Source organism: Pinus tabuliformis, chromosome 3_2 (assembly GCF_031772625.1).
Source record: "Pinus tabuliformis cultivar Carrire ecotype Pingquan chromosome 3_2, CPIR1, whole genome shotgun sequence".
Classification (NCBI taxonomy): domain Eukaryota; kingdom Viridiplantae; phylum Streptophyta; class Pinopsida; order Pinales; family Pinaceae; genus Pinus; species Pinus tabuliformis.
In genome coordinates, this window is record NC_142302.1 from 1,166,536,738 (window position 1) to 1,166,558,510 (window position 21,773).

Sequence of the window (21,773 nt, forward strand, 5' to 3'; positions counted from 1 at the left end):
TAGTTGGTCTAGGAGGTCATCAATCCGCGGGATCGGGTACCTATTACGGACAGTGATCTTGTTCAGCACCCGATAGTCAATACAGAGTCTCCACGTCCCATCCTTCTTCTGTACCAACACTATCGGGCTCCCACAGGGCGAAGAACTCGGACGGATGTGACCTTTCTGTAGGAGCTCCTGAATCTGCCTCTTGATTTCATTGTTCTCCAGAACGGAGCGCCGATAAATTGGTCCATTGGGTAGCGGCGCACCTGGGGTCAGATCAATGGAGTGCTTGACTTGACAGTGCAGAGGAACCCCTGCCGGGGAGGTGAAGATGTCTTTGTACTCCTCCACAATCTTGTCCATTTGTAGCTGCCGTGCAGGGGGACCTCGTTTGGAGGCCGCGGCCACTGTCTTCTTCTTCCCTTGAGGGCGTATCATCAGGAAAACAAATTTCCTGGTTTTGGAAATGATCTTACTGCATTGTTTTGCAGTAATCAAAGAGATGGCGGCAGGTGGTGGTACCTCTGGTATCCTGAACAACTTATTTCCCAATGTAATAATAACAGCACGGGGCCTTGATTCATACACAACATGTCGCTTCCACAAGTATGGTTGTCCTAGTAATACATCACAAACTTCAAGGGGAGCAATGTCACACAATACCTCATCCGTGAAGGGCTTGATGTTGTATGGAAGGCGACACTGCTGGCTCACGCGAAGATCTCGCCCTTGGTAAAGCCACCCAATGGTGTATGGTTGTGGATGTGCTGTGGTCGGTAAGCCCAACCGCTTCACGACCTCTGCTGAAATGAGGTTCTTTTGACTCCCGCTATCAACAATGAACTGTATCGGGGAGCCCTTGACCCACATCTGGGAGTGGAAGAGACGCTCCTCCTTCTCTGGATCTTCGGGTTCATTTTTCTGGATCTTTGCGGTAGCAACAATGGCGCTGGGATCCGCATCAATGATCTGCTTTCGTTTTTCATACCCCTTATCGGGTTCTGACTCAGAGTCGGAACATGCATCTGATTCTGAAACCTTTAGCTCAGCCACCAGTGACTGTTTGGCCCGACACTCACTTGTGTTGTGAGTGGAGCTCTTATGGAACTCGCACCATTTTCCAGTGTCCTTTCTCGGCTTCGTGGCGTTGCTCTTTGCTTGCAGCTTCAGCTGGTTGTCTTGGGTTGTCCCGCCTTGGCTTTGTCCTTTGTTCTGTGGTTTAGGGGCACCTTTCCCCTGCTTTGGATTCGCAGATCCAAAGTCTCGCTTCTTTTGTTTAAACTTCTACTCGACTTTGACGGCATACCGGTATGCTGCGCCGAGCGAGGGGATGTTTAGGAACTGTATTTCTTCCTAGATGTACTTGTGCAGGCAGCCACGGTATTTGAGTATCAAATGTTGCTCCGAATCCTTGATACCCAACTTTGTGCGAAGGGTATGGAAAAGATTGGTGAACTCCGGCACATCTTGGTCCCTTCCCTGCCGCAGCGTGGTCCACTTTATGTATTCATCCTCATAGCTTCCGACAGGGTAGTACTGCTCCTTGATGGCATCCCGGAACGAATCCCAGGTGGGTGCGGCTGAAAATAGTGAGCCAGTACTTTCATCCTTCTGCTCGCAGTAGGTTTCCCACCAGTCCTTGACGTGGGGGGCTGCTTTGAGAAGAGCAAAAACAATCTTTTCCCGACTCGAAAATTCATGAACAGAAAAATAACCCTCTAGCAGATTTAACCATTTATCTACGGCATCGGCGTCTATCTGACCCTCGAATATGGGGATTTCAAAATTAACTTGTACCTTAAAGGGTGTGGCGTTTCCAGAGGAGCTGCTGGAAGCCGATGCGCCGCTTCTGGGTAGCCGCTGAAGGATCTGCGCAACGCTGTCCATCATCGCGTTCCGTTGTCGCTCGAGCGCTTCTTCGAGCAAGATTTTGATGGGATCTCCTGCCCCCTCGTCTTTCTTCTCGTCCGCCATGGGAGGCCGTCGGGATTTGCGAGGCTGGTCTTGCAAAGGTTCAACCAGTTCAAGCCCTAACTCCTTATATCCCGACCTTGTTGGGGACATGCAAAGAAAAACAGAGAAAAAGCAGACCGCTCTGATACCACTGATCCAGATTTAAATAGGAACGCAACAAATTACAGAGATAACCATATACACAAAGATGCAGCGGAAATAATACTTCATTTCATTAATGGAAAATACTGACATATGCTTACAAACAGAAATGGCAATAAACTAGCTAGGGCGATGGTAGCTTATCTCTGAGAAGAGATGTGATGGCTACATGCCTCTGAACTGTTCTGAACTGTATTACAATGAGGCTCGAAGGCCTATTTATTGTTGAGAAACAATGGAAAACCCTTCACATACAGAAACCTAACCCTAGAAGATGAGACGCCAAATTGTGGGCCCCGTTTGGGTAAATTGGTACATCAATTTCCCGGGGTCGTAACTTTGGCATACGATCTCCGTTTGACGTGTACGATAGCTCGTTAGAAAGATCTATCCGAGTACTACCACTTTGGGAGGCAACAATGGTGGGGGTCCAGGTGGACCTGGCAGGTGGCCACCAATATCCACCTGGATCATCAACTTCCCGAGGTCGTAAATTTAGCATACAATCTCCGTTTGACGCGCACAATATCTCGTTAGAAAGATCTATCCGAGAACTACAACTTTGGTAAGAGCAACATCGGTCCATGGACCCATCTAGCCATGGACCCATGTTGCTCCCAGATTTCCCAAAAAACGTTGTTTAGGGCCTCAAAATGGCTCCGAAAGTTCAGGACCCGAAAAACTGCTAAAAATAGTAAATTGTGCTACAAATAAGGAAATTGAAAAGCTGAAAGAGACAGTTGTGGGGGTCCAAGTGGGATAGGTGGGTGGCCACCAACATCCACCTAGATCAATCGAGATGCCCTATAGACCATAAACTAGATTCTACCATGCAAACACAAACGAACTGAAAATGTTGGAAAGATTGGACATAGAAAAAATAACCCCACAATTGTCTTCCCATCGGGCATGGAGATGTTGCGGATGAAGCTTGAATCCTTGCTAGCCACTTCTCGTTTTGACTCTTTTCCCTGTTGTAACTAATTTTGACAACCCATAAGATGCTTCCTCGACCATTATCGCCTTGCTATACACTTGAAAGATCAACGCCGAGTGCGTGTAGTGAAGGTTGCCCTTTAGGGGATCGAAACCTTCATGCACCATAGTTCCCACAAAGTTAGTGTCATGGGGGAGATATCCCACACGTAGCAGGAGTTTTCCACAGGGACTGCTAATGAACATAGAGCCACGACATACGGGTTGAGTTTCCATAAAGTCAATGCTCTGTGATAAATATCCCACTTGTGGTGGGGAAACACCAGAAACACTACACAAGAACATAGAGTCATAACAGACAAGTTGAGAGCTCGTAGGAGGAATGAGAGTTGCCATCTTAATGCGAATGGATGTATTGTGGTTAACACGTGTGATTGCATGAGGCGGGATAGCCATGTCATCCCTCCCTCTTAAATGCGATGGGAGGCGGCGGGGTGATGGGCTCCCATCCTCCTTCGTTGGCACACATTCCAACACCTCGATCAGGGAAATTTTAAATTATTAGTATTATTATTATTATTATTATTAAATAATTAAAAAAATTAATACATACACACATATTTTTATCCAAGGGACGACTAATAAGATTGCTAGAATCTTGAGAAAGCATAAGGTTCCCTCTACCTTTAGGCCCCTTAACACCATTCGAAGCTCCCTAAGGTCTGTAAAAGACCCAGTTGATCCTAAGAACATGAAATGTGTTTACAAAATTACATTTTCTTGCGGGACCCCCTACATTAGTGAAACTGGACGTTCGATAAATCAAAGGATCCATGAGCACGTGGCTGACATAAAACATGGGAGGACCCACTCCTCAACTTTGGAAGAGCATGCAGAAAAGACGAAACATCACATTTGCATTGAAGAGGTCTGGGTCATTGCAAAGGTTGATCATTTCTTTCATTGAAAGTTTATGGAGGCCATTGAGATTGATAGGAAGCCTTGTAATTTAAAATAGGGATGATGGATGGAAGATTAATGATCATTGGGTCCCTACCCTTTCTTCCTAAATTTTATTTAGTTTTATTTTTATTTTATTTTTTTGGGTCATTACATATATATATATAGAATGAATATACTAATTAATTAATAAATAAATTAAATTAAATTAAATAATATATATTGGTCAATAATTTTATTTTTATTTCTTTAATACCTCCACTAAAATTATTTTTGATTTTATCCTTAATTTTTAGAGGTTCTTTTTATTATTTAAAGAATTTTATTATTATTAGTTTATTTTTATTTTTGTGTGGACCTTGTTTTAAGTTTGATTTGAATTTTGTTAGATGTAAGACTTTTGTGATCCATAATGTAGATATAAGTCTTCCGGATTAATCACATTGATAGGATTTGGTGAGGTTTCGAACCAACTAATGTGGTTCATCCTCAGGACAAGGTGAGAAATCAATCAATCTAAAAGAATAAATAGCATGGATGCATCATTGTCTAGGGTAAGCCGTTAGTGAAATAGTTAAAAATATTATTTAATAAGATTTAGCTGTTGGTGAAATAGTTAAAAATATTATTTAATAATTAGTGGTACGTAGATATTTAAAAATATAGCTGTTATGGAAAATAAAATATATTATTATCGATAATAATTATTAATTTATTAATTTATATAATATTATTAGTTATTGGTTTGACTTGTTCTCATATAGTTGAAAACTAGTCGTTGGGAAAATTCAATTCAAAATAAGTTAAAATACCAATAATTTGTTATTATTATTTATTCAAAAGAAGTTTTATTAATATATTCAACTTATATTTATATAATTAAAATCCTTTAAGTAGAAATAAAGTAAAGTAGGATTATATAAACCAGAGTTTTTAGGTTAATAATTAAAGAAGGTTGATATCATGATATATTATTAGGGGTATTAATAAACTTCATAAAATCAAAATAAAAGGGAGAGAAGGATCCAAAATAAAAATGTTCTAGATCCCAAAGGTTCAGAAAAGCGAGATAGCTAAAGGATCAGAAAAGCTAAAAAGGGGGGAAGAATTTAAAACTAATAATTATTATTAAAAACAAATGAAAATGGAGCATATTAATACGGAGAAAAAGGGGGAAAAGATGAAGGAGCTATGCCAAATAAGAAGCATAACTGAAAGGAGAAAGAATCAAGAAGAGAGAGCCGGAATCCACTCTTGCTCAATTTCCAACCATCATCTCTATTCAGATTTTTGGCATGCCTCTCGATCTCAATCGCTTCCCTAAGTTTCCTGTGGTGGAAATGATCAACCCTAGCAATGACCTTGGAATCTTCGATGCAGACATGGTGTTTAGATTTCTCTGCATGTTCGGCTAGGGCTGATGTGCGAGATCAATTGTGTCTAATATCAACATCATGTTCACTGATTCTTCGTTTAATAGACCTACCTGTTTCTCCAATGTAGGGAATACCGCAGGAGTAGGGAACAAGGTAGACCCCTTTCGTGTCCTTAGGGTCAATAGGGTCTTTTACTGACCTAAGAGAATTTTTAATGGTGTTGAGAGGCTTGAACGAAGAGGAGATATTAATCTTCCTAAGGATATGGGCAATCCTATCCGTGGTTCCTTGGATATACGGTAGATGAACCTTGGAGATAGGATCAAAACGAGCAGGTTTAACTCTTGGTGCTTTGCAGGCCTTTTGAAAGGCCTTGAGGCTTAGAGATCTACTATACCCATTATTTTTAAAAACCTCAAGAAGATGAGATTTCTCTTGCTTGAGGTGGCCATCATCAGAGATTCTTAGAGACAGGTAGCAAGAGTGCTGAGAACCCCAAATTGCTGAGCTGGGAAATGATGAGAATTGACATGGAGATATTGTTTCGTGCGAGTCTTTTTTCGAAAAACTTGGTGACAAATGGAACCATCATCCATCCTTGACAGGAGAATGCCAAGAAAGGAAGACATCCATCCACTTCAACTTCCATAGTGAACTTGATGGAGTCCGATAGAGAATTAAGGTGAGCAAACATATTCAGCTTCTCACGACCATGAATTTATTATTTTGGTATTTTAATCTAAATAAATAAATTTATATTATTTCATATAGCATTTTATTTCAAATAATTGAATTCTTGAATCTAAATATTTGATTTAATATCTAATCATAATTTATTAATAAATTTAATTTTATTATAATTCAATATAAATATTTGATTTTATATACTAAAATATTATTTTATTCCTATATATATATATTTATTTATTTATTTATTTTTTCTTTTAACTTAGTCTTTATCTAAATATTTGACTTTTTCAAAATTTGACTTGAGTCAATTTTAACATTTTAATTTTTTTTTTTTCAAAACTAGTTGTTCAAGGGTCTCTACATTGGTTTCTCTATTTAATCTGATGCCATGATTTGATTCTCCATCTTATAACCACACTAGATGATTCTAACATCCTAGTTTTTTTTTTTTTTTTTTTTCAAAACTAAGGGTCTCTACATTGGTTTCTCTATTTAATTTGATACCATGATCTGATTCTCCATCTTATCTTGATGATGAATCACACTGGAACGAACAAGATTCTTAACCATGGAGATTTACCCCAATTTACCATGAAAATTCTTAATATGCAAGTAGACTTTGTTATAATACCATGTGCCAATACCATTGTTTATCAATACAACGCCCAAAAAGCCATAACTCACTTCTTATAACCTATTTTTGAATTAATTAATTTAGTTGAAAGGATAAAAAAGCATAACTGCTTTGAAGATAAATCTCAATTTTTGCTTTGTGTACACTACTAAAATATTTTAAAATATTTCATGGAAGTTAAATCTTTACTATTTATCTAATAATTATGGATAATTAAATTAATTTTTTTTTTTTCTAAAATAAACACAAAATATTTCACTGAAAACATAACTACTTTAAAAATAAATCTCAATTTTTAATAATTATGAATATTTTTTTTTAACACAAAATATTTAATGAAAGTTAAATTTCTACTATAACCTAATAATTATATTAAAATGATTGAATTAAGATTTTCTGTGATATATATCAAGTTTTGTGAGAATTATTTTTGATAATAATAACATCAAAATTCATTTGTCAACGATTTTAAAACCAGTAAATATGATTCATGTTATTTTAACAAACTTATTAACCAGAATATAATTCATGTTGTTTTAACCAACTTATTAACCAAATTAAACATGTAATATTTACGTAATTAAACTTATAATAACCGAGATTAAACCCGATTAAGATGGGCGTAATTATAATGGTAAATTGTCACAAACTCTCACAGGTTAACGTTGAAGCATAAATACACAACGGCGAGGTTTCAGTTTCAGATCAGTACACCTGTGAAATTTCAGATGATAAACAGCGTCTACTTTCGTTGATTATTATTTCGAGTATATACTTGTTCCCTGCAACGCGATGCGATGAATATGAGGACGAAGGGGTTGATAGGGCAGCTTATTTCGAAGTCCGCTGACGCATTCAGGTACATTGGGATTTTCATCAATTATTTTGCTTCAAAATTAAAATGCTTTTCTTTCATTCATTCATTCCCTGGGCTTTTGTCGGTTTAAGTTATGACGTTTCCTTTTCTCTCAATCTCGCTCCAGCCCTAAGTGGCTGGGAAAGCTTGATTTCAGTTTTGTGTATGATGGTATACTTTTATTTGAATTAAGAAATTGGGTTCATAAGGAGAAAGTACACAGAATGGAGTTGAGTTGGACCCATATGAATTTGGGCATCCAATCAGTCTGTTCAGATGATTATAGGTTGATGCAGGCTCAATAAACATAGGACCCGCTCAAATACTCAGGGGTAGGTACCATCGATAGGATAAAATACATATACGCTGAAGCAAAACAATTATAGATGAGACTCAAGCAACCACATCGATCAATTTTTTTTGCATTATCAGATTCAAGTGAGACCGTCAATTTACAGAGCTGCTACTTCATTACTCTCCCAGAGGAGTCACTCTCTGCACCAGCAAACTCATGCCCAGCATTTTAATTTCTCCTTCCTTACTGATTCTACTTCCATAGAATGCCACGGTTTTCCCCAGTGATCATCACTTACATCGATTTTCTATACTGAAACCGTTTTTCCTCAACATTTTCTCCAATTGGAGCTCCCAGCCAGCGGTTTCTTCCCAATTTCAGTCTGCAGCCAGCAATTTCTTCAATTAATCAGAGAATGGTACTTAACTGATGCCCCGATTCTGCTCCTGCGCCAAGAAATTTGCCCTCTTCTCCAGTGAATTAGCCGCCTAGCTGTTGTGTTGTCTACGAATCAATTTCTCTTCTTGCCCATCTCCCTGTTGTCTCCTCTCCTTTTAACAATATTCCTCAACGATTTCCTTAAATTTTGACTTTCTTTTCTCGATGACAGTTTTTTGGTAAAGAGTCCACCGTAATTTTCTACGGTGGGCGGTTCATCATAGAATTTTGTTGCTGGCTCAATCAATCATGAAGATTAGATTCTTCCTCCTTGCCATATATTTCCAAACATAGCGGTGAAGTTGGTGGGGTGTGAAGGCGGTTCGCTGCCCTCTTTTGCCAGTTTTTTCCACATCAATTCAATGCAAAACAACCAATTGTGAAATCAGGATACCATGCAAACTAGGGGTTTTATGTGCTAATTCAAATAAGATCCACTGTTGGATTTTTTAAATTTTTTTCTTGGTTATGCAGGATAGTGCCTTTGTTTGGGATGTTCATGCACCAGACTTCCCCAGTTAGAAAAAGGTGAGGATCCTGCTCATACGATTGGTGACGATCGTTCAATTTGTGGCCCTCCTCGGTCAGTTCCTGCTGCAATTGCCCATGCCATTTTTTTCAAACCTTGATTTGGCTGATAGTTTGGATGTTGCTTGGCAACTCTCTCTTTCCTTTATATTATCTGTCTCGCTACAAAATATAGCTGCTAATATTTGGAGATCCCATCCTTCCCCTCTTCTCCTGATTAGTATTTGTGGAAATTTCTTGCAATTTAAAATTCAGAAATTTCATCTCTTAACTAGAGGTCTCCTGGATCTTAACCCTGTGAATTCAGCCTCAGGGCTGTTATGAAATTCAAAACGAAACAGCAGTGGTGGCGGACAATATTTCAATTCTTAAACACTTCAAACTTCTACACAGTCCAAGAGAAAAATGTGTTGAAAAGTGTGCAACAAGAAATGCTTGTTGAGAGTGCAACAAGATGATGAAGCTTAGTGAAAAGAGTCTCCTTCATTAAGTGGGCCCGCAGGCTATTTTTGGCGCAAGTCTATTTTTAGACATATGGATCATGTCTATGGATTGCAGGTTGCTGTTTATGGATGATTGGTCAAGTTGGGAAAAATAGATGGACTTCTATTTTTGATGAAAGTGTGAGTGATCACAGTGTGAGTGATCAAAGTCTATTTTTAGACTGGCTGTCAAAAATAGAAAAGTCAAATATTATTGTCTCATAATAATATTTGGACTATAAATTTGATCTTATTCTCTTGGAGCACTTCAGGATGAGCTACGGATGTGGTACATGCAGATCCCAGAGGGAAATACGTGGTTACCTATGGGATGACTAATATTTGCATGCAGGACTTCAGTTAGAACTCAAGTGAGTTGAGTTTAGTGGACTGGAGGTGCAGTTGATGGAGTTGTGTTCAGTTTAGCCTTGTTAAACTAGTTGTATTTAGTCTAACTGATCAATAGACTAGAGATGAGTTGGGTGAATTAGTTATTAATTAATTCACAAGTTATTAACTCATAATACAACTATAGAATACATCAGTTAACTCAGTTGCATGTCAGTGCATGTTCAGTTCAACAGGGACAGGTGGTAGAGAATCAGATTGCTATCAGTTGTGACTATAGTTGTGCACCAGATCTTGCACAATCAAGGGATTGAGTATGCCAATGAGTTTGCTCACGTATTTGCCCAGTATTGTAGCCTTTGCTCACGTCCAACAAAGTGTGAGTGACTATTTTGAGGTGAAATACGAGTTTGGTGAGCCATTCTCATCAGTTCTTGAGCAGGTATTGAGCTGTGGAGGCAGGCAAGCAGCGGGGGAGATTTGGAGATCAGATCTGAGCTGTATTGTGTGTAACAGGTGGAGCTGGTACTGGATTGCTTGTGATAAGCATTGTACTTTGTAATGTTACATGATTCAATCAATATAATATACAGATAGTGTGGGGTTTTTAGCGAGATGCTTTCTCCGGGATACATACTGTGTTAATGAGTTTGATTGATGCTTCTATGTGCGCTTGTGAATGTTTCTGCTTCTGTAAATTGATGATCAACGTAGAGGAGGTTATGTGTTATGCATGTATTCCGCAAGTAATGTATAACCAGGATAATCTCTGTTGAATATGTGTTAAATTATTCAAAATTTCTACAAAATGCACCAACTTTCTGATAAGTTTCAGCTCTCTAGGGGAATCTTATCATGCATAGACCAGATCTGATCTGAAAACTTCTATTCACAGTAGTAAATAACACAACAAAAAGCCCTTATCTTCTTCAATTATATTGTTAACTTTCTTCAGATAATCACCATTTACTTATATCAAATCAGCAAGACACATATAGCTAGAAACGACAAACCATGAAGAACATAGGTGACCAAAAATCAAATCTGCAATTTACACAAGTGTTGGATAGTTGAAAATTTCAATAATATGCATAAGATGAGGTTCATGTCTATAACCTTAGTTTTTTCACAGGGTTAGTACAATCCTCTACCTCTTCGAAACCCTAGCTAGGGAAAACAATGATAAACCCTAGCTCAACCAAGGAAATCCAACAAGCATGAATCACTCAAGCTAGTCCTTGAAGGCAAGATGTCTCCTCCTCTTTTTCTTCACCAAATACAACCCAGACTTTCATCTCAAAACCCAAATCTCTAAATCTCCAAGGGATGAAACCCTAACCCTAGACTTCAATATGCTTCAAGAGGATTAAGAAACCTTGGTGATTCCAAAAGGGAGAGAGAATGACTAGCGTGAAATATAAGAGAGAAAGGATGACTAGTGTGCTCCTAGTCGCAACTCTATAGAAGAGTGAATAAGAATGATGGGTATGAAGTGATTATGATATCCAATGTCTTTTTCAAGAGAAATTTCCCAAAAAAGATGTCCTCTTTCCCATCAATAGCTCTCCTAGGGTTTCGTCATAATCCTAGCGACTTCGTCGAAAAAACAACTACAAAGAGAAAAGTAAAATGATGATGATGATAATGAAAGGACTTTCTCCCTCCGCTACACATATGAGATGTGAGGGAGGCCAAAAATACATATGTGGGCCTATGTTCTTATGAGCAACCTACAATAATCACATGTAGGCTCACACAAGTGGAGCATTACACTCCAAGGGTACACATGTTAAACTCCAAGGTGATGTCATACACAATAAGGGTTCTAAGATGATGTAACTACACAAGGTGTGTTCACACTCCACCACAAGCCCATACAAACTCCACCGTTCCTTTTAAGCCATGTACTCTATTGGGTCCACTCCCCTTGCATAAACACTATCACAACTAGGCATCCCTGGGCCAACTCCAAGCCTCCATATAGGAATCCATCTACTACATGTTGTTTAGGGCTTGATGCACTCTTCCAAGATGCACAATGCTCTTCCTCCTAAGTAGGGTGTTCTCCAAGCAAGTGAAACTCTCCATGGCCATCATGAAGGACCTGTAGAAATTTGTGTCTAACTTGTAGTCCAACCCAGTTTTATGTTTTGCATGGTTTAATGCTCAAACCCATCGTAAAACATGAGACTGATAATTGCATTTACATAAAACATTAGGACTACTCTACCATTCAATTAGCATATCTAATACAAAAGACAAGTTACATGCACACACACAATTGTGACACAATGATTTTTGGTCAACTTGGCCCTGGAAAAACCCCACTGCTTGGGGAAAACCAGTGCTGGAAGGAGGCTATTATTTTGCTTCTTGAGAGAAATTTTTTACAACAAAATTTCAAGAGAAGTTAAACTTATCTTGTCCCTTTAAGCTTCTTCACAGAGGTTCTTTTAACACTGAGTTTTCTGGGCTGATATCATTCTTCTCACAGTCCTTTACTCCAGTGAAAAATGAGGCCTCCTTTGAGCTCACTGTACACAGGGAATTTAAAGTTTGGAGCAGTCAACACTTCCAGATTTGTGGCTGGATTCCATCAGCTATAAGTCAAACTCCTGTAGCATGCTTTTACACCAAAATCAGTCCACAATTGCCTCCTGAAAATTGCGCTATACAAGCACAGACAGGCCCGAGAATTTCGCTGCTCAGGCCTGAGATTCTCGGCCTCCTTTTGACTGGGTATTGGGTGAGAAAAATGCTGCTAGAACATTGTCTCTTGCTCAGAAAACTGTTTCAACCTGAATGCTGAAGGCTAATGAAGCTGCTCCTTAAGATTCAACCATTTTTCAAGGCTTAAACTCAGCCTCTTGAAATTCGTACCAGAACTGAAGTATCTTTTGTTCTCTTGCTGTTCGATTTTCTTCACAAGGAAACCCTTCCTCCTTTCTCCAGCTGCTCTCCTCCTCTTCTCAATCTTCTCATGAGAATAATGAATGAGCTCTGCCTCCTTTTCTCCCTTTTTGTCTTTCCAATAAGATAGGAATCCTATCCCTAAGATCTAATGGCTGAGATTTAATCTTAAACCATTAGATCAAGGCTGGAGATGAGTCCCCTACTTGACCCCTCCTCATGTGGCCCCCTTTTATATTAATGAGCCTCCCTATTACTTTTAATGTTTTTAGTACCATGGTCACTTTTTCCTTATAAAGTCACTTTACATTATAAAAGTTGCTTTAATAAAATATAGTGTACTTAGTACTTTTTGACATAAAGTAATTTTTAAATCACATGTGACTTTAATAATAAAGTACCTAGTACATCTGTTAATTTTAGATAACGATGGTATGTTCTATGCTTAAGAGCAATTTTATTTCAATTTTCTTATTAGCCCAATATCAATATCCAGATTAGCAATCACATCAACACGATAATAAAATGCAGATAGAACATAAACAATAACAGTGCAAGACAAGCCAAGACAAGAGGACACAAGATATGGCTCCAACCAGGGACAAACCCCAATGTGGGGAAACCCTTTGATCAATTCTTCTTATTATTCTTCAAAAGTTGAGCACAGAGAGAGAGAGAGTACAATATGCAATATTAACTTGCCCAATCACAGTGAAATCTGTCCCAACAAACAACAGCTACAGAAAGCAGAAAGTCAATGTTGGTCAACAGGGCAGAATTTGACCTCCAAAACAGCTCGGCCAAACTTTGTCAACTCGACCTCCAATAGCAAATCAAATCAGCCAAAAAATAGTCCGAAAATATCTAGTCAAACCTGGTCAACGAAAGTCAACGCTATAGTCAAACCCTTCTGCAGTCAATGCTGATCAAATAGTACGGTCTGCCTCGTTTTCTATGCCCATAAATGCGGTTTGCCCAAACAGAGATAACCCTCACAAAACCACAGTCACACAGGTCAATGCTGCTGGTCAACGCTGGTAAAAAACTCTTCCTGCAACTTCAGTCAGCGGTGGTTAATGCAGGAACAACACTGCCCTTCTTTGCACGTGTGGAGAGCTGCCTCAGAAATTCGTACCCAATCAATGAAGGAGAGAGAGATATGTAAGTGAGTGAAGTGTCTAAATGAGGAGGAGGCACCTTGTATTTAAATGCAAACGTTGAGGATGAATAGACGTGACTGTTGGGCTTCTGAGCCTACATTAGTTTGCTGGCTGACCTTGACAATTTATCCATAAACAAAATAAATTCATAATTCCATTTGTACATGTCAAAATGAGATGATCTTTAGATCAATCCTACACCTCTCGGAGAGAGGAATCCAATAAAAATATCAGCTACCTCACATGAGCTGTCCAAGGTGAAGTTTGGCCCTAGTTTCCAAATTTAACACTCCCTCTCAACTAGGGAGAACTTCACTTGCCAAACTGTCAGACAATCTGTACCATTCCTGTCTCTGCTCTGCTGAACCATGACGAAATAAGAAATGATCGAGAATGTATCATACCATTCTCCACTGACCCGAAGTTAGTCTCCAATAGTCGAGAGTGTGTCATACCACTCTTAACTGACCTGAAGTCAGTTTCCATTGATCCTAGATCAATATCAAACATCCTAGCATACTAAGTACGATAGTACACGATGCATCCATTGGTAGTACTATGGTCCCTATCCTCATTTCCCTACTCATTGGTCAGATGAGAGGTACTTCCCATGAGTCCCAGAATGCATGGGTAGGATGTACCGGCTAGAGAAGGTGAACCACTCATCGTGCTCATATGCCATAGGAGAAGGTGAACCACTCATCCTATGTATATATCAACTTGGGGTATCATAGGGGAAGGTGAACCACTCACCCTATACATTGCGCACCATTAAGGGAAGGTGAACCACTCACCCTATGGTCGCTCATCGCTCTAAGAAGTACCCCAAGCCCCCCAGAGCTCTCAGAGCTCAACATCCATCTCATACGGGACCCTCATAAGAGGGTCTCTCCACGACTCCAAGTCGTTCACGGAAGGTTAAGAATTTGACCTTCCCCAAGGACTTTGTAAGAATATCTGCGACTTGATCATCAATCCCAATATGACGGAGCCTTATTGCTCCCTGTTGTACCATATCCCGAATAAAGTGGTACCTAATATCAATATGTTTGGAGCAGTCATGAAACACGAGATTCTCAGAAAGACGAATCCCGCTCGGGTTGTCGCAATAAATCACGGTGGTATCAAGCACATGTCCAAACAACTCACTAAAGAGCTTCCTCAACCAAACAGCTTCACAGGAGGCCATACTAGCAACAATGTATTCAGCCTCAGCGGTGCTCAAAGCAACCGACTTCTACTTCCTGCTCATCCAGGATATCAAAGCAGAACCTAGAGAGAAGCAACATCCAAATGTGCTTTTGCGATCCACAACACTGCCAACCCAGTCTGCATCAGAGTAACCATGGAGCCTCACATTCCCGACAATGAATCTCAGTCCATAAGTGATTGTGCCCCGAAGATATCTCAAGCGATTCTTGGCAGCAATCCAATGTATGTGATGAAGCTTGACCATAAACTGACTTAATGTATTCACTGCAAAACATATGTCCGGACGAGAGTTCACCAAGAACATCAGGGCCCCCACGAGTTGACGATACTCAGAAGGATTTCCCAAATCGGGCCCAACAACACTTCCGCATAACTTCTTGAAGTTAAGTTCCATCGGAGTAGTCACGGACTTGCAGTCCACCATCCCAAATCTTTCAAGTAGCTTCACGATGTATTTTCCTTGAGAAAGGAAAATCTCACCTGTCTTTTGCCAGACCTCCAACCCTAGGAAGTAATGCATCAATCCTAGGTCCATCTCGAATTCAGAAGCCAACTCCCTCTTAAATTGATGAATAAGAGGGTTTGCATCTGTCAGAAAGAGATCGTCCACATAAAGTACCAAGATGAGAGGTCTATCATTCCCAACCTTAAAATAAAGGTTTGGATCAACTTCACTTCTTGTAAACCCCAACTTCATCAGATAGATGTCGATCCTCTCATATCAAGGTTGGGGAGCTTGCTTCAACCCATAGAGGGCTTTCTTCAGCCTGCATACATTTGTTTGACGATCTTGAACTTCGAACCCCTCAGGTTGTTCTACATAGACTTCCTCCTTAATTGAACCATGTAAGAAGGCGGTCTTGACATCTATCTGGTGTAGATTCCATCTTTGCAAGGCAGCAAGGGCTATAATCGAACGGATGGTGGTATATCGGGCAACAGGTGCAAATATCTCATCGTAGTCCACACCTTCCTTTTGAGAGAAGCCTCGAGCAACAAATCTAGCCTTGAACTTTTAAGCACTTCTATCAACTTCATGTTTGATCTTGTAGAGCCATTTTGAGGTGACAACGGATTTGTCCTTGGGTCTAGGGACCACATCCCAGACATCATTCTTCATAATTGACTCATACTCTTCGTTCATTGCATCCTTCCAAACTTGGTGCTTTACAACTTCTTCGAATGTGCAAGGTTCAGATTGAACAATGGTGCTCATTGCAGTTAAGTACCCTTGGTACCTATTCGACTTCTTACTTTCATGAAAGGTCCCCCTAGGTGCAACGTGTCTCTCAGCATCTTAGAGAGTTTCCCTAAGCCATGAGGGTCTCCTTTTTGAGGAGGAGGGCTCATGAGGGGGTGGATCAATGGGATCCATTGGTCCTTCAGCATCGGACATGGACTCATCCTGCGATTCTCCCTACTTTCCTGAATCTGCTTCTTTGTCCTTCCTTGGAATAGGAAGGTTACTATTTTTTCCAAGGGCAACATCCTCATCGAAGGTGACATCATGACTTATCTCCACTTCTTTTTGACCAGGCACAAGATTCTAAATGCCTTAGAAGTTTCACTATAGCCCACAAATGTTCCTTTCTTTCGAGAAGCATCCAATTTACTTCTCTTTTCTTTCGGCACATGAAAATATACGGGGCTACCAAAAATTTTAAAGTGAGAAACATCAGGTTTCTTATCGGTGAAAACTTCTTCGGGAGTTTTGGAGTCCAACGCTTGATGAGGGCATCTATTTTGAACATACACGACAATGTTTGCAGCTTTGGCCCATAAGAACTTCGGAAGGCTTTGATCATGAAGCATGGCACGAGTGGCTTCTATGATAGAATGATTCTTCCTTTCAGCAACACCATTTTGCTCAGGAGTATATGTGGTAGTAGTCTCCCTCTTAATGCCAGCTTCTCTACAATAATTATTGAACTCATTTGATTCATATTCGGTTCCATTATCGGTCCTCAATATTTTGATCTTCTTCTCGGTTTGATTTTCGACCAAGGCTTTGAAAGAATGAAACCATGAGAATACTTCGTCCTTCTTCTTCAAGAAATATATCCAAGTCTTGCGAGAGAAATCATCCATAAAGATAGCATAATATAAATATCCTCCCAAAGAGTTCACGGGCATCATACCAGATAGATCAAAATGAACCAATTGCAATATGTCGGTAGTTTTGCTATCACTTGAGGGGAATGGTCCCTTCGTATGCTTTCCTTCGGCACACCCCTGACAAACAACTTTATGTTCTACTTTAAATTCGGGCATACCTGTCACCATCTTCCTCACATCGTGTAGAGCCTTATAATGTAGATGAACAAACCTCCGATGCCATAATTCGGATTGAAGTTATGTGTCGCAAGACATAGCTCCCAATGGACTTCCTCCAACTTGATATAGGTTATCAACCCTAAATCCAAGTGTAAATGCATCTTTGAAATTTTTATTCCACACACGTACCTTTCCATCGATGAATGCCACCTTGAATCCTTTGTCCTCCATCGCCGAGATAGATACCAGGTTCTTCTTTAGATCAGGTACATATAGTACTTCTTGTAGATGAATGGTGTTACCTTGATTCAATTGAAGAGTAACATTCCCAACTCCCTTCACGGGATAGGTGGCATTGTCTCCAAGGATAATTTCCAAATTTGTATCCTTTTCAATCAGATTTGAAAGAGCTTCCTTATACCCAGTGAAGTGCCTTGAGGCACCACTATCAATCAACCAATTTCCTAAAGTGTCCGGAGGAGATGCAGTAGAAAGGGCAGATATAAGATAAAATTATTTTTGCTTGTTATCAACAACATTAGATTCATCATACCTGGTGTTTCTTGATCTCTTGGGAGGGCGACCATTTCCTTGATGAGGAGCGGGAGCATTCCTTTTTCCTCGGTTGTTGAATCTGCCATTCCTTTGATTGTTGTTGCCCTTGAAATTGTTGTTGTTGTCATTATCATGAGTTGTATCCTTTCTATTAGGACACTTCCTAGCATAGTAGCCAAACTTGTTGCAAATGAAGCATCTTCCCTTCCATTTTTGAAACCCAACCTTCCTTGACATTGCTTCTTTGAACCTGCATTGTTCTTCTTTTTAGCATGAGCGGAGAATGCAGTAGGATCATTCCTATTTGAAGGCATATCTAGTTCTATCATCCTTGTTTCTTCTTGAGAACATCTAGTCAGCAATTCTTCAAAACTTGGAATCCTGTTGTTGTTAAGAATAGTGGTGTTGAACACGTGCCATTCCTGAGGGAGTCCTCTAAGGGCAATGATAGTAAGCTCCCTATCAGCAGTAGCTTCTCCAATCGAAAGATCATTTTTATCTCAGTAATCCTCATGAAGTAGGATTGAATGTCTTCACCTCTTCCCTTCTTTATATCCTTCAACTTGTTTTTGAGAAAGAGAACTTGGTTTGCATTGTTAGATTTGAACATGCCAACCAACCTGTCATATATCTTCTTTGATGTGTTCAAATCGGAGATGTAAGCAACTAAATGCTTATGAATAGAATCCGTGATGATCTTCTTGGCTTTGACTTCACCTTTCTTGTACTTTGTCTTAGCAGCAGCCGGTGCATGTGAAGGAGGTTCCAAAATCTTTCTCTGCACATAATCCATAACATCTTGCTCTTCTAAAGTCAAATCAAGAGATATTTTCCATGCATGATAATCAAACCTATCATGAAGCTTATCATCAGACTTGAAGTAGGATGTGGAGGCCATTGAATCTTGTCTTTGATCAGTGATTGCTCCTCTTAGTGATTGCTCTTCTCACTCTTGCTTGGGCTTTGTCTTCACCTCAGCTTTGATACCATGTTAATTTTAGATGACAATGGTATGTTCTATGCTTAAGAGCAATTTTACTTCAATTTTCTTACTAGCCCAATATCAATATCTAGATTAGCAATCACATCAACATGATAGTAAAATGCAGATAAAACATAAACAATAATAGTAGAAGACAAGCCAAGACAAGAGGACACAAGATATGGCGCCAGCCAAGGACAAACCCCAATGTGGGGAAACCCTTTGATCAATTCTTCTTATTATTCTTCAAAAGTTCAGCAAAGAGAGAGAGAGAGTACAATATGCAATATTCACTTGCCCAATCACAGTGAAATCTGTCCCAACAAACAATAGCTACAGAAAGCCCTAACCAGAAAGTCAACGCTGGTCAACAGGGTAGAATTTGACCTCCAAAACAACTCGGTCAAACTTGGTCAACTCAGCCTCCAACAATAAATCAAATTAGCCCAAAAACAGTCTGAAAATATCCAGTCAAACCTGGTCAACGAAAGTCAATGCTGTAGTCAAACCCTTCTGCAGTCAACGCTGGTCAAACAGTATGGTCTACCTCGTTTTCTTTGCCCATAAATGTGGATTTCCCAAACAGAGATAATCCTCACAAAACCACAATCAAACAGGTCAACGCTGATAAAAAACTCTTCCTGCAACTTTGGTCAACACTAGTCAACGCAGGAACAAAACTGCCATTCTTCGCACGTGTGGAGAGCTGCCTCAGAAATCCGTACCCAATCAATGAAGGAGAGAGAGATATGTGAGTGAGTGAAGTGTCTAAATGAGGAGGAGGCACCTTGTATTTATATGCAAATGTTGAGGATGAATAAACGTCACTGTTGGGCTTCTGAGCCTACATTAGTTTGCTCGCTGACCTTGACAATTTGTCCATAAACAAAATAAATTCATAATTCCATTTGTACATGCCAAAATGAGATGATCTTTAGATCAATCCTACACCTCTTGGAGAGAGAGGAATCCAATAAAAATATCAACTGCCTCATATAAGCTGTCCAAGGTGAAGTTTGGCCCTAGTGGCCAAATTTAACAACATCTCCACATAAAATGTACACTATCCCCTATGATATCAATAAACTCATAATATCACTTAGATAGAAGCTGATTTATGTGTCTCCCTATGCCAAAAGGAGAAAAGCCTATGAAACATCTCCTTGGGTATTTTTTCAACACTCCCTCCGTTACTTTTTTAACACTCCCTCTTACTAAGGAAGGTGTTTCTCACCATTCCCATCCTGTCTCTGAAGAATACATGTTTGCCCCTTGGCAAAGACTTGGTGGGAATGTATGCTACTCGTTCATCAATGGATATAAACTCAAGCTTCACAACTCCCCTCTGAACCGGTCTCTGATGAAGTGGTATTTGATCTCTATATGCTTTGATCAGTCATGAAACACTGGATTCTCAGAGAGTTTAATACAACTTTGATTATCACAGTATATTGTAGTTGGTCTCAGCCTCTGACCAAATAAACCAAATAGCATCTTGTGAAGCCACAATGCCTTGCAACTTGCCTGACTAGCTGCCATATACTCTGCCTTTGCGTTGCTCAATGCCACTGACCTCTGTTTCCTGCTGAACCATGACACAATTGCTAAGCCCAACGAGAAACAACACCCGAAAGTACTCTTCCTGTCACTAGCACTGCTAGCCCAATTTGAGTCCGTGCAACCAATCAATCTGACTCCATTACACCTGACATAGTTCAAACCATAATCCACTGTGCCCTGTAGGTACCTCAACACATGTTTCACAGCGACCCAGTGCACTCTCCTAGGCTCCATCATAAACTTACTTAGTGTGTTGACTATGAAACATATATTTGGCCTAGTGTTGACCAGATACATCAAAGAACCGATCCACTGACAATACAAAGTGGGGTTCACCAACTTGGAATCCAAAGCATGCAACTTCTTCTAGTTGATGATAATAGGAGTAGCCATAGCCCATAGGCCTGCAACCCTCCATACAAAATCTCCTCAAGATATCACCTGCATCCATGCCCGAGCCAATGAATATATGTCCATCCTCCTGCCAAACCTCCAACCCCAGAAAGTAATGCATGAGTCTCATATTGGTCATATCAAACTCTGAAGCAAGATCTCTCTTGCAGTGTTGGATGAGTCTGTCCTCTCCTGTAATAAACAAATCATCCACATACAGAACCAAAATGAGTGGATCGTCACCAACCATAATGAAGTATAGGTTCGGATCAACATCACTCTTTTGGAAACCCATCTGCTGCAAGTAGGCATCTATCCTCTCGTACCATGCCCTTGGCGCCTGCTTCAGTCCATACAAGGATTTCTTAAGCCTGCACACATGAGACTCCCTCCCATGAACCTCAAAGCCCTTCAGAGGAGGTAATGACTTCCTCTGAAATGATACTGTCCCCACTCCTACTGCTCTGACCTTGGAGTTATTTCCAAGCACAACTCCCAAGTCAATATCATCCTCTAAGAGACTCGAGAAGTACTTTCTCACTCCGGTCATATGGCAAGATGCTCCACTGTCAACAAACCATGCATGGGAAGATGTAACATGAGTGGCTAAACTCACCACCAAGGCAAACTCATCCACCTCTACTGATAAGGCAAACTCAGTGTCAAATCTGGAAGCGAAATCATCCACCTTTGCTGAAGCTGCAACTCCTTGCTTCTTATTCTTCTTGTTGGGACATTGAACCTCATAGTGACCCATCTTCCCACAAGCAAAGTATTTCACTTTGGTCATGTCCTTTTCTTTCGCCTTTTGCTTCCCCTTCTCCTTCTTTGCTCCACTAGAAGACCCTTTCTTGGCCTTCTTCTTGCCCTTCGCTGCAAGGGTGACATTCTCCTCACTTCCCCCACCACTCTTGCTGCCCACCTTAGCACTCCTCCTGATCTCCTCCTGGATGAAATCGTCCCACATCCTCCTCCAATCTGGAAGGTGCTCTCTGGCCACAATGCCATGTATGAATCCATCCCATTTCTCAGTGAACCCATCCAATGCAATCCTGACCAACTAGTTCTCTAGGATAGCCTCTCC

General features: G+C 40.1%; 1 protein-coding gene across 2 annotated transcripts in view; it reads left to right on the plus strand.

Moving 5' to 3' along the window:
• Positions 1-7,346: 7,346 nt before the first annotated feature.
• LOC149184864 (uncharacterized) overlaps positions 7,347-21,773 on the plus strand; it is a 95,341-nt gene continuing 80,914 nt past the window's right edge. The window contains exons 1-2 of one of the 2 annotated variants that reach the window (XM_089418998.1): positions 7,347-7,555; positions 8,760-8,813. In XM_089418998.1, coding sequence (XP_089275124.1) covers positions 7,494-7,555; positions 8,760-8,813 — 116 coding nt within the window. In that variant the 5' untranslated portion in view covers positions 7,347-7,493. The remainder of the gene's footprint in view (positions 7,556-8,759; positions 8,814-21,773) is intronic. The other variant, XM_089418999.1, reaches the window with a different exon arrangement.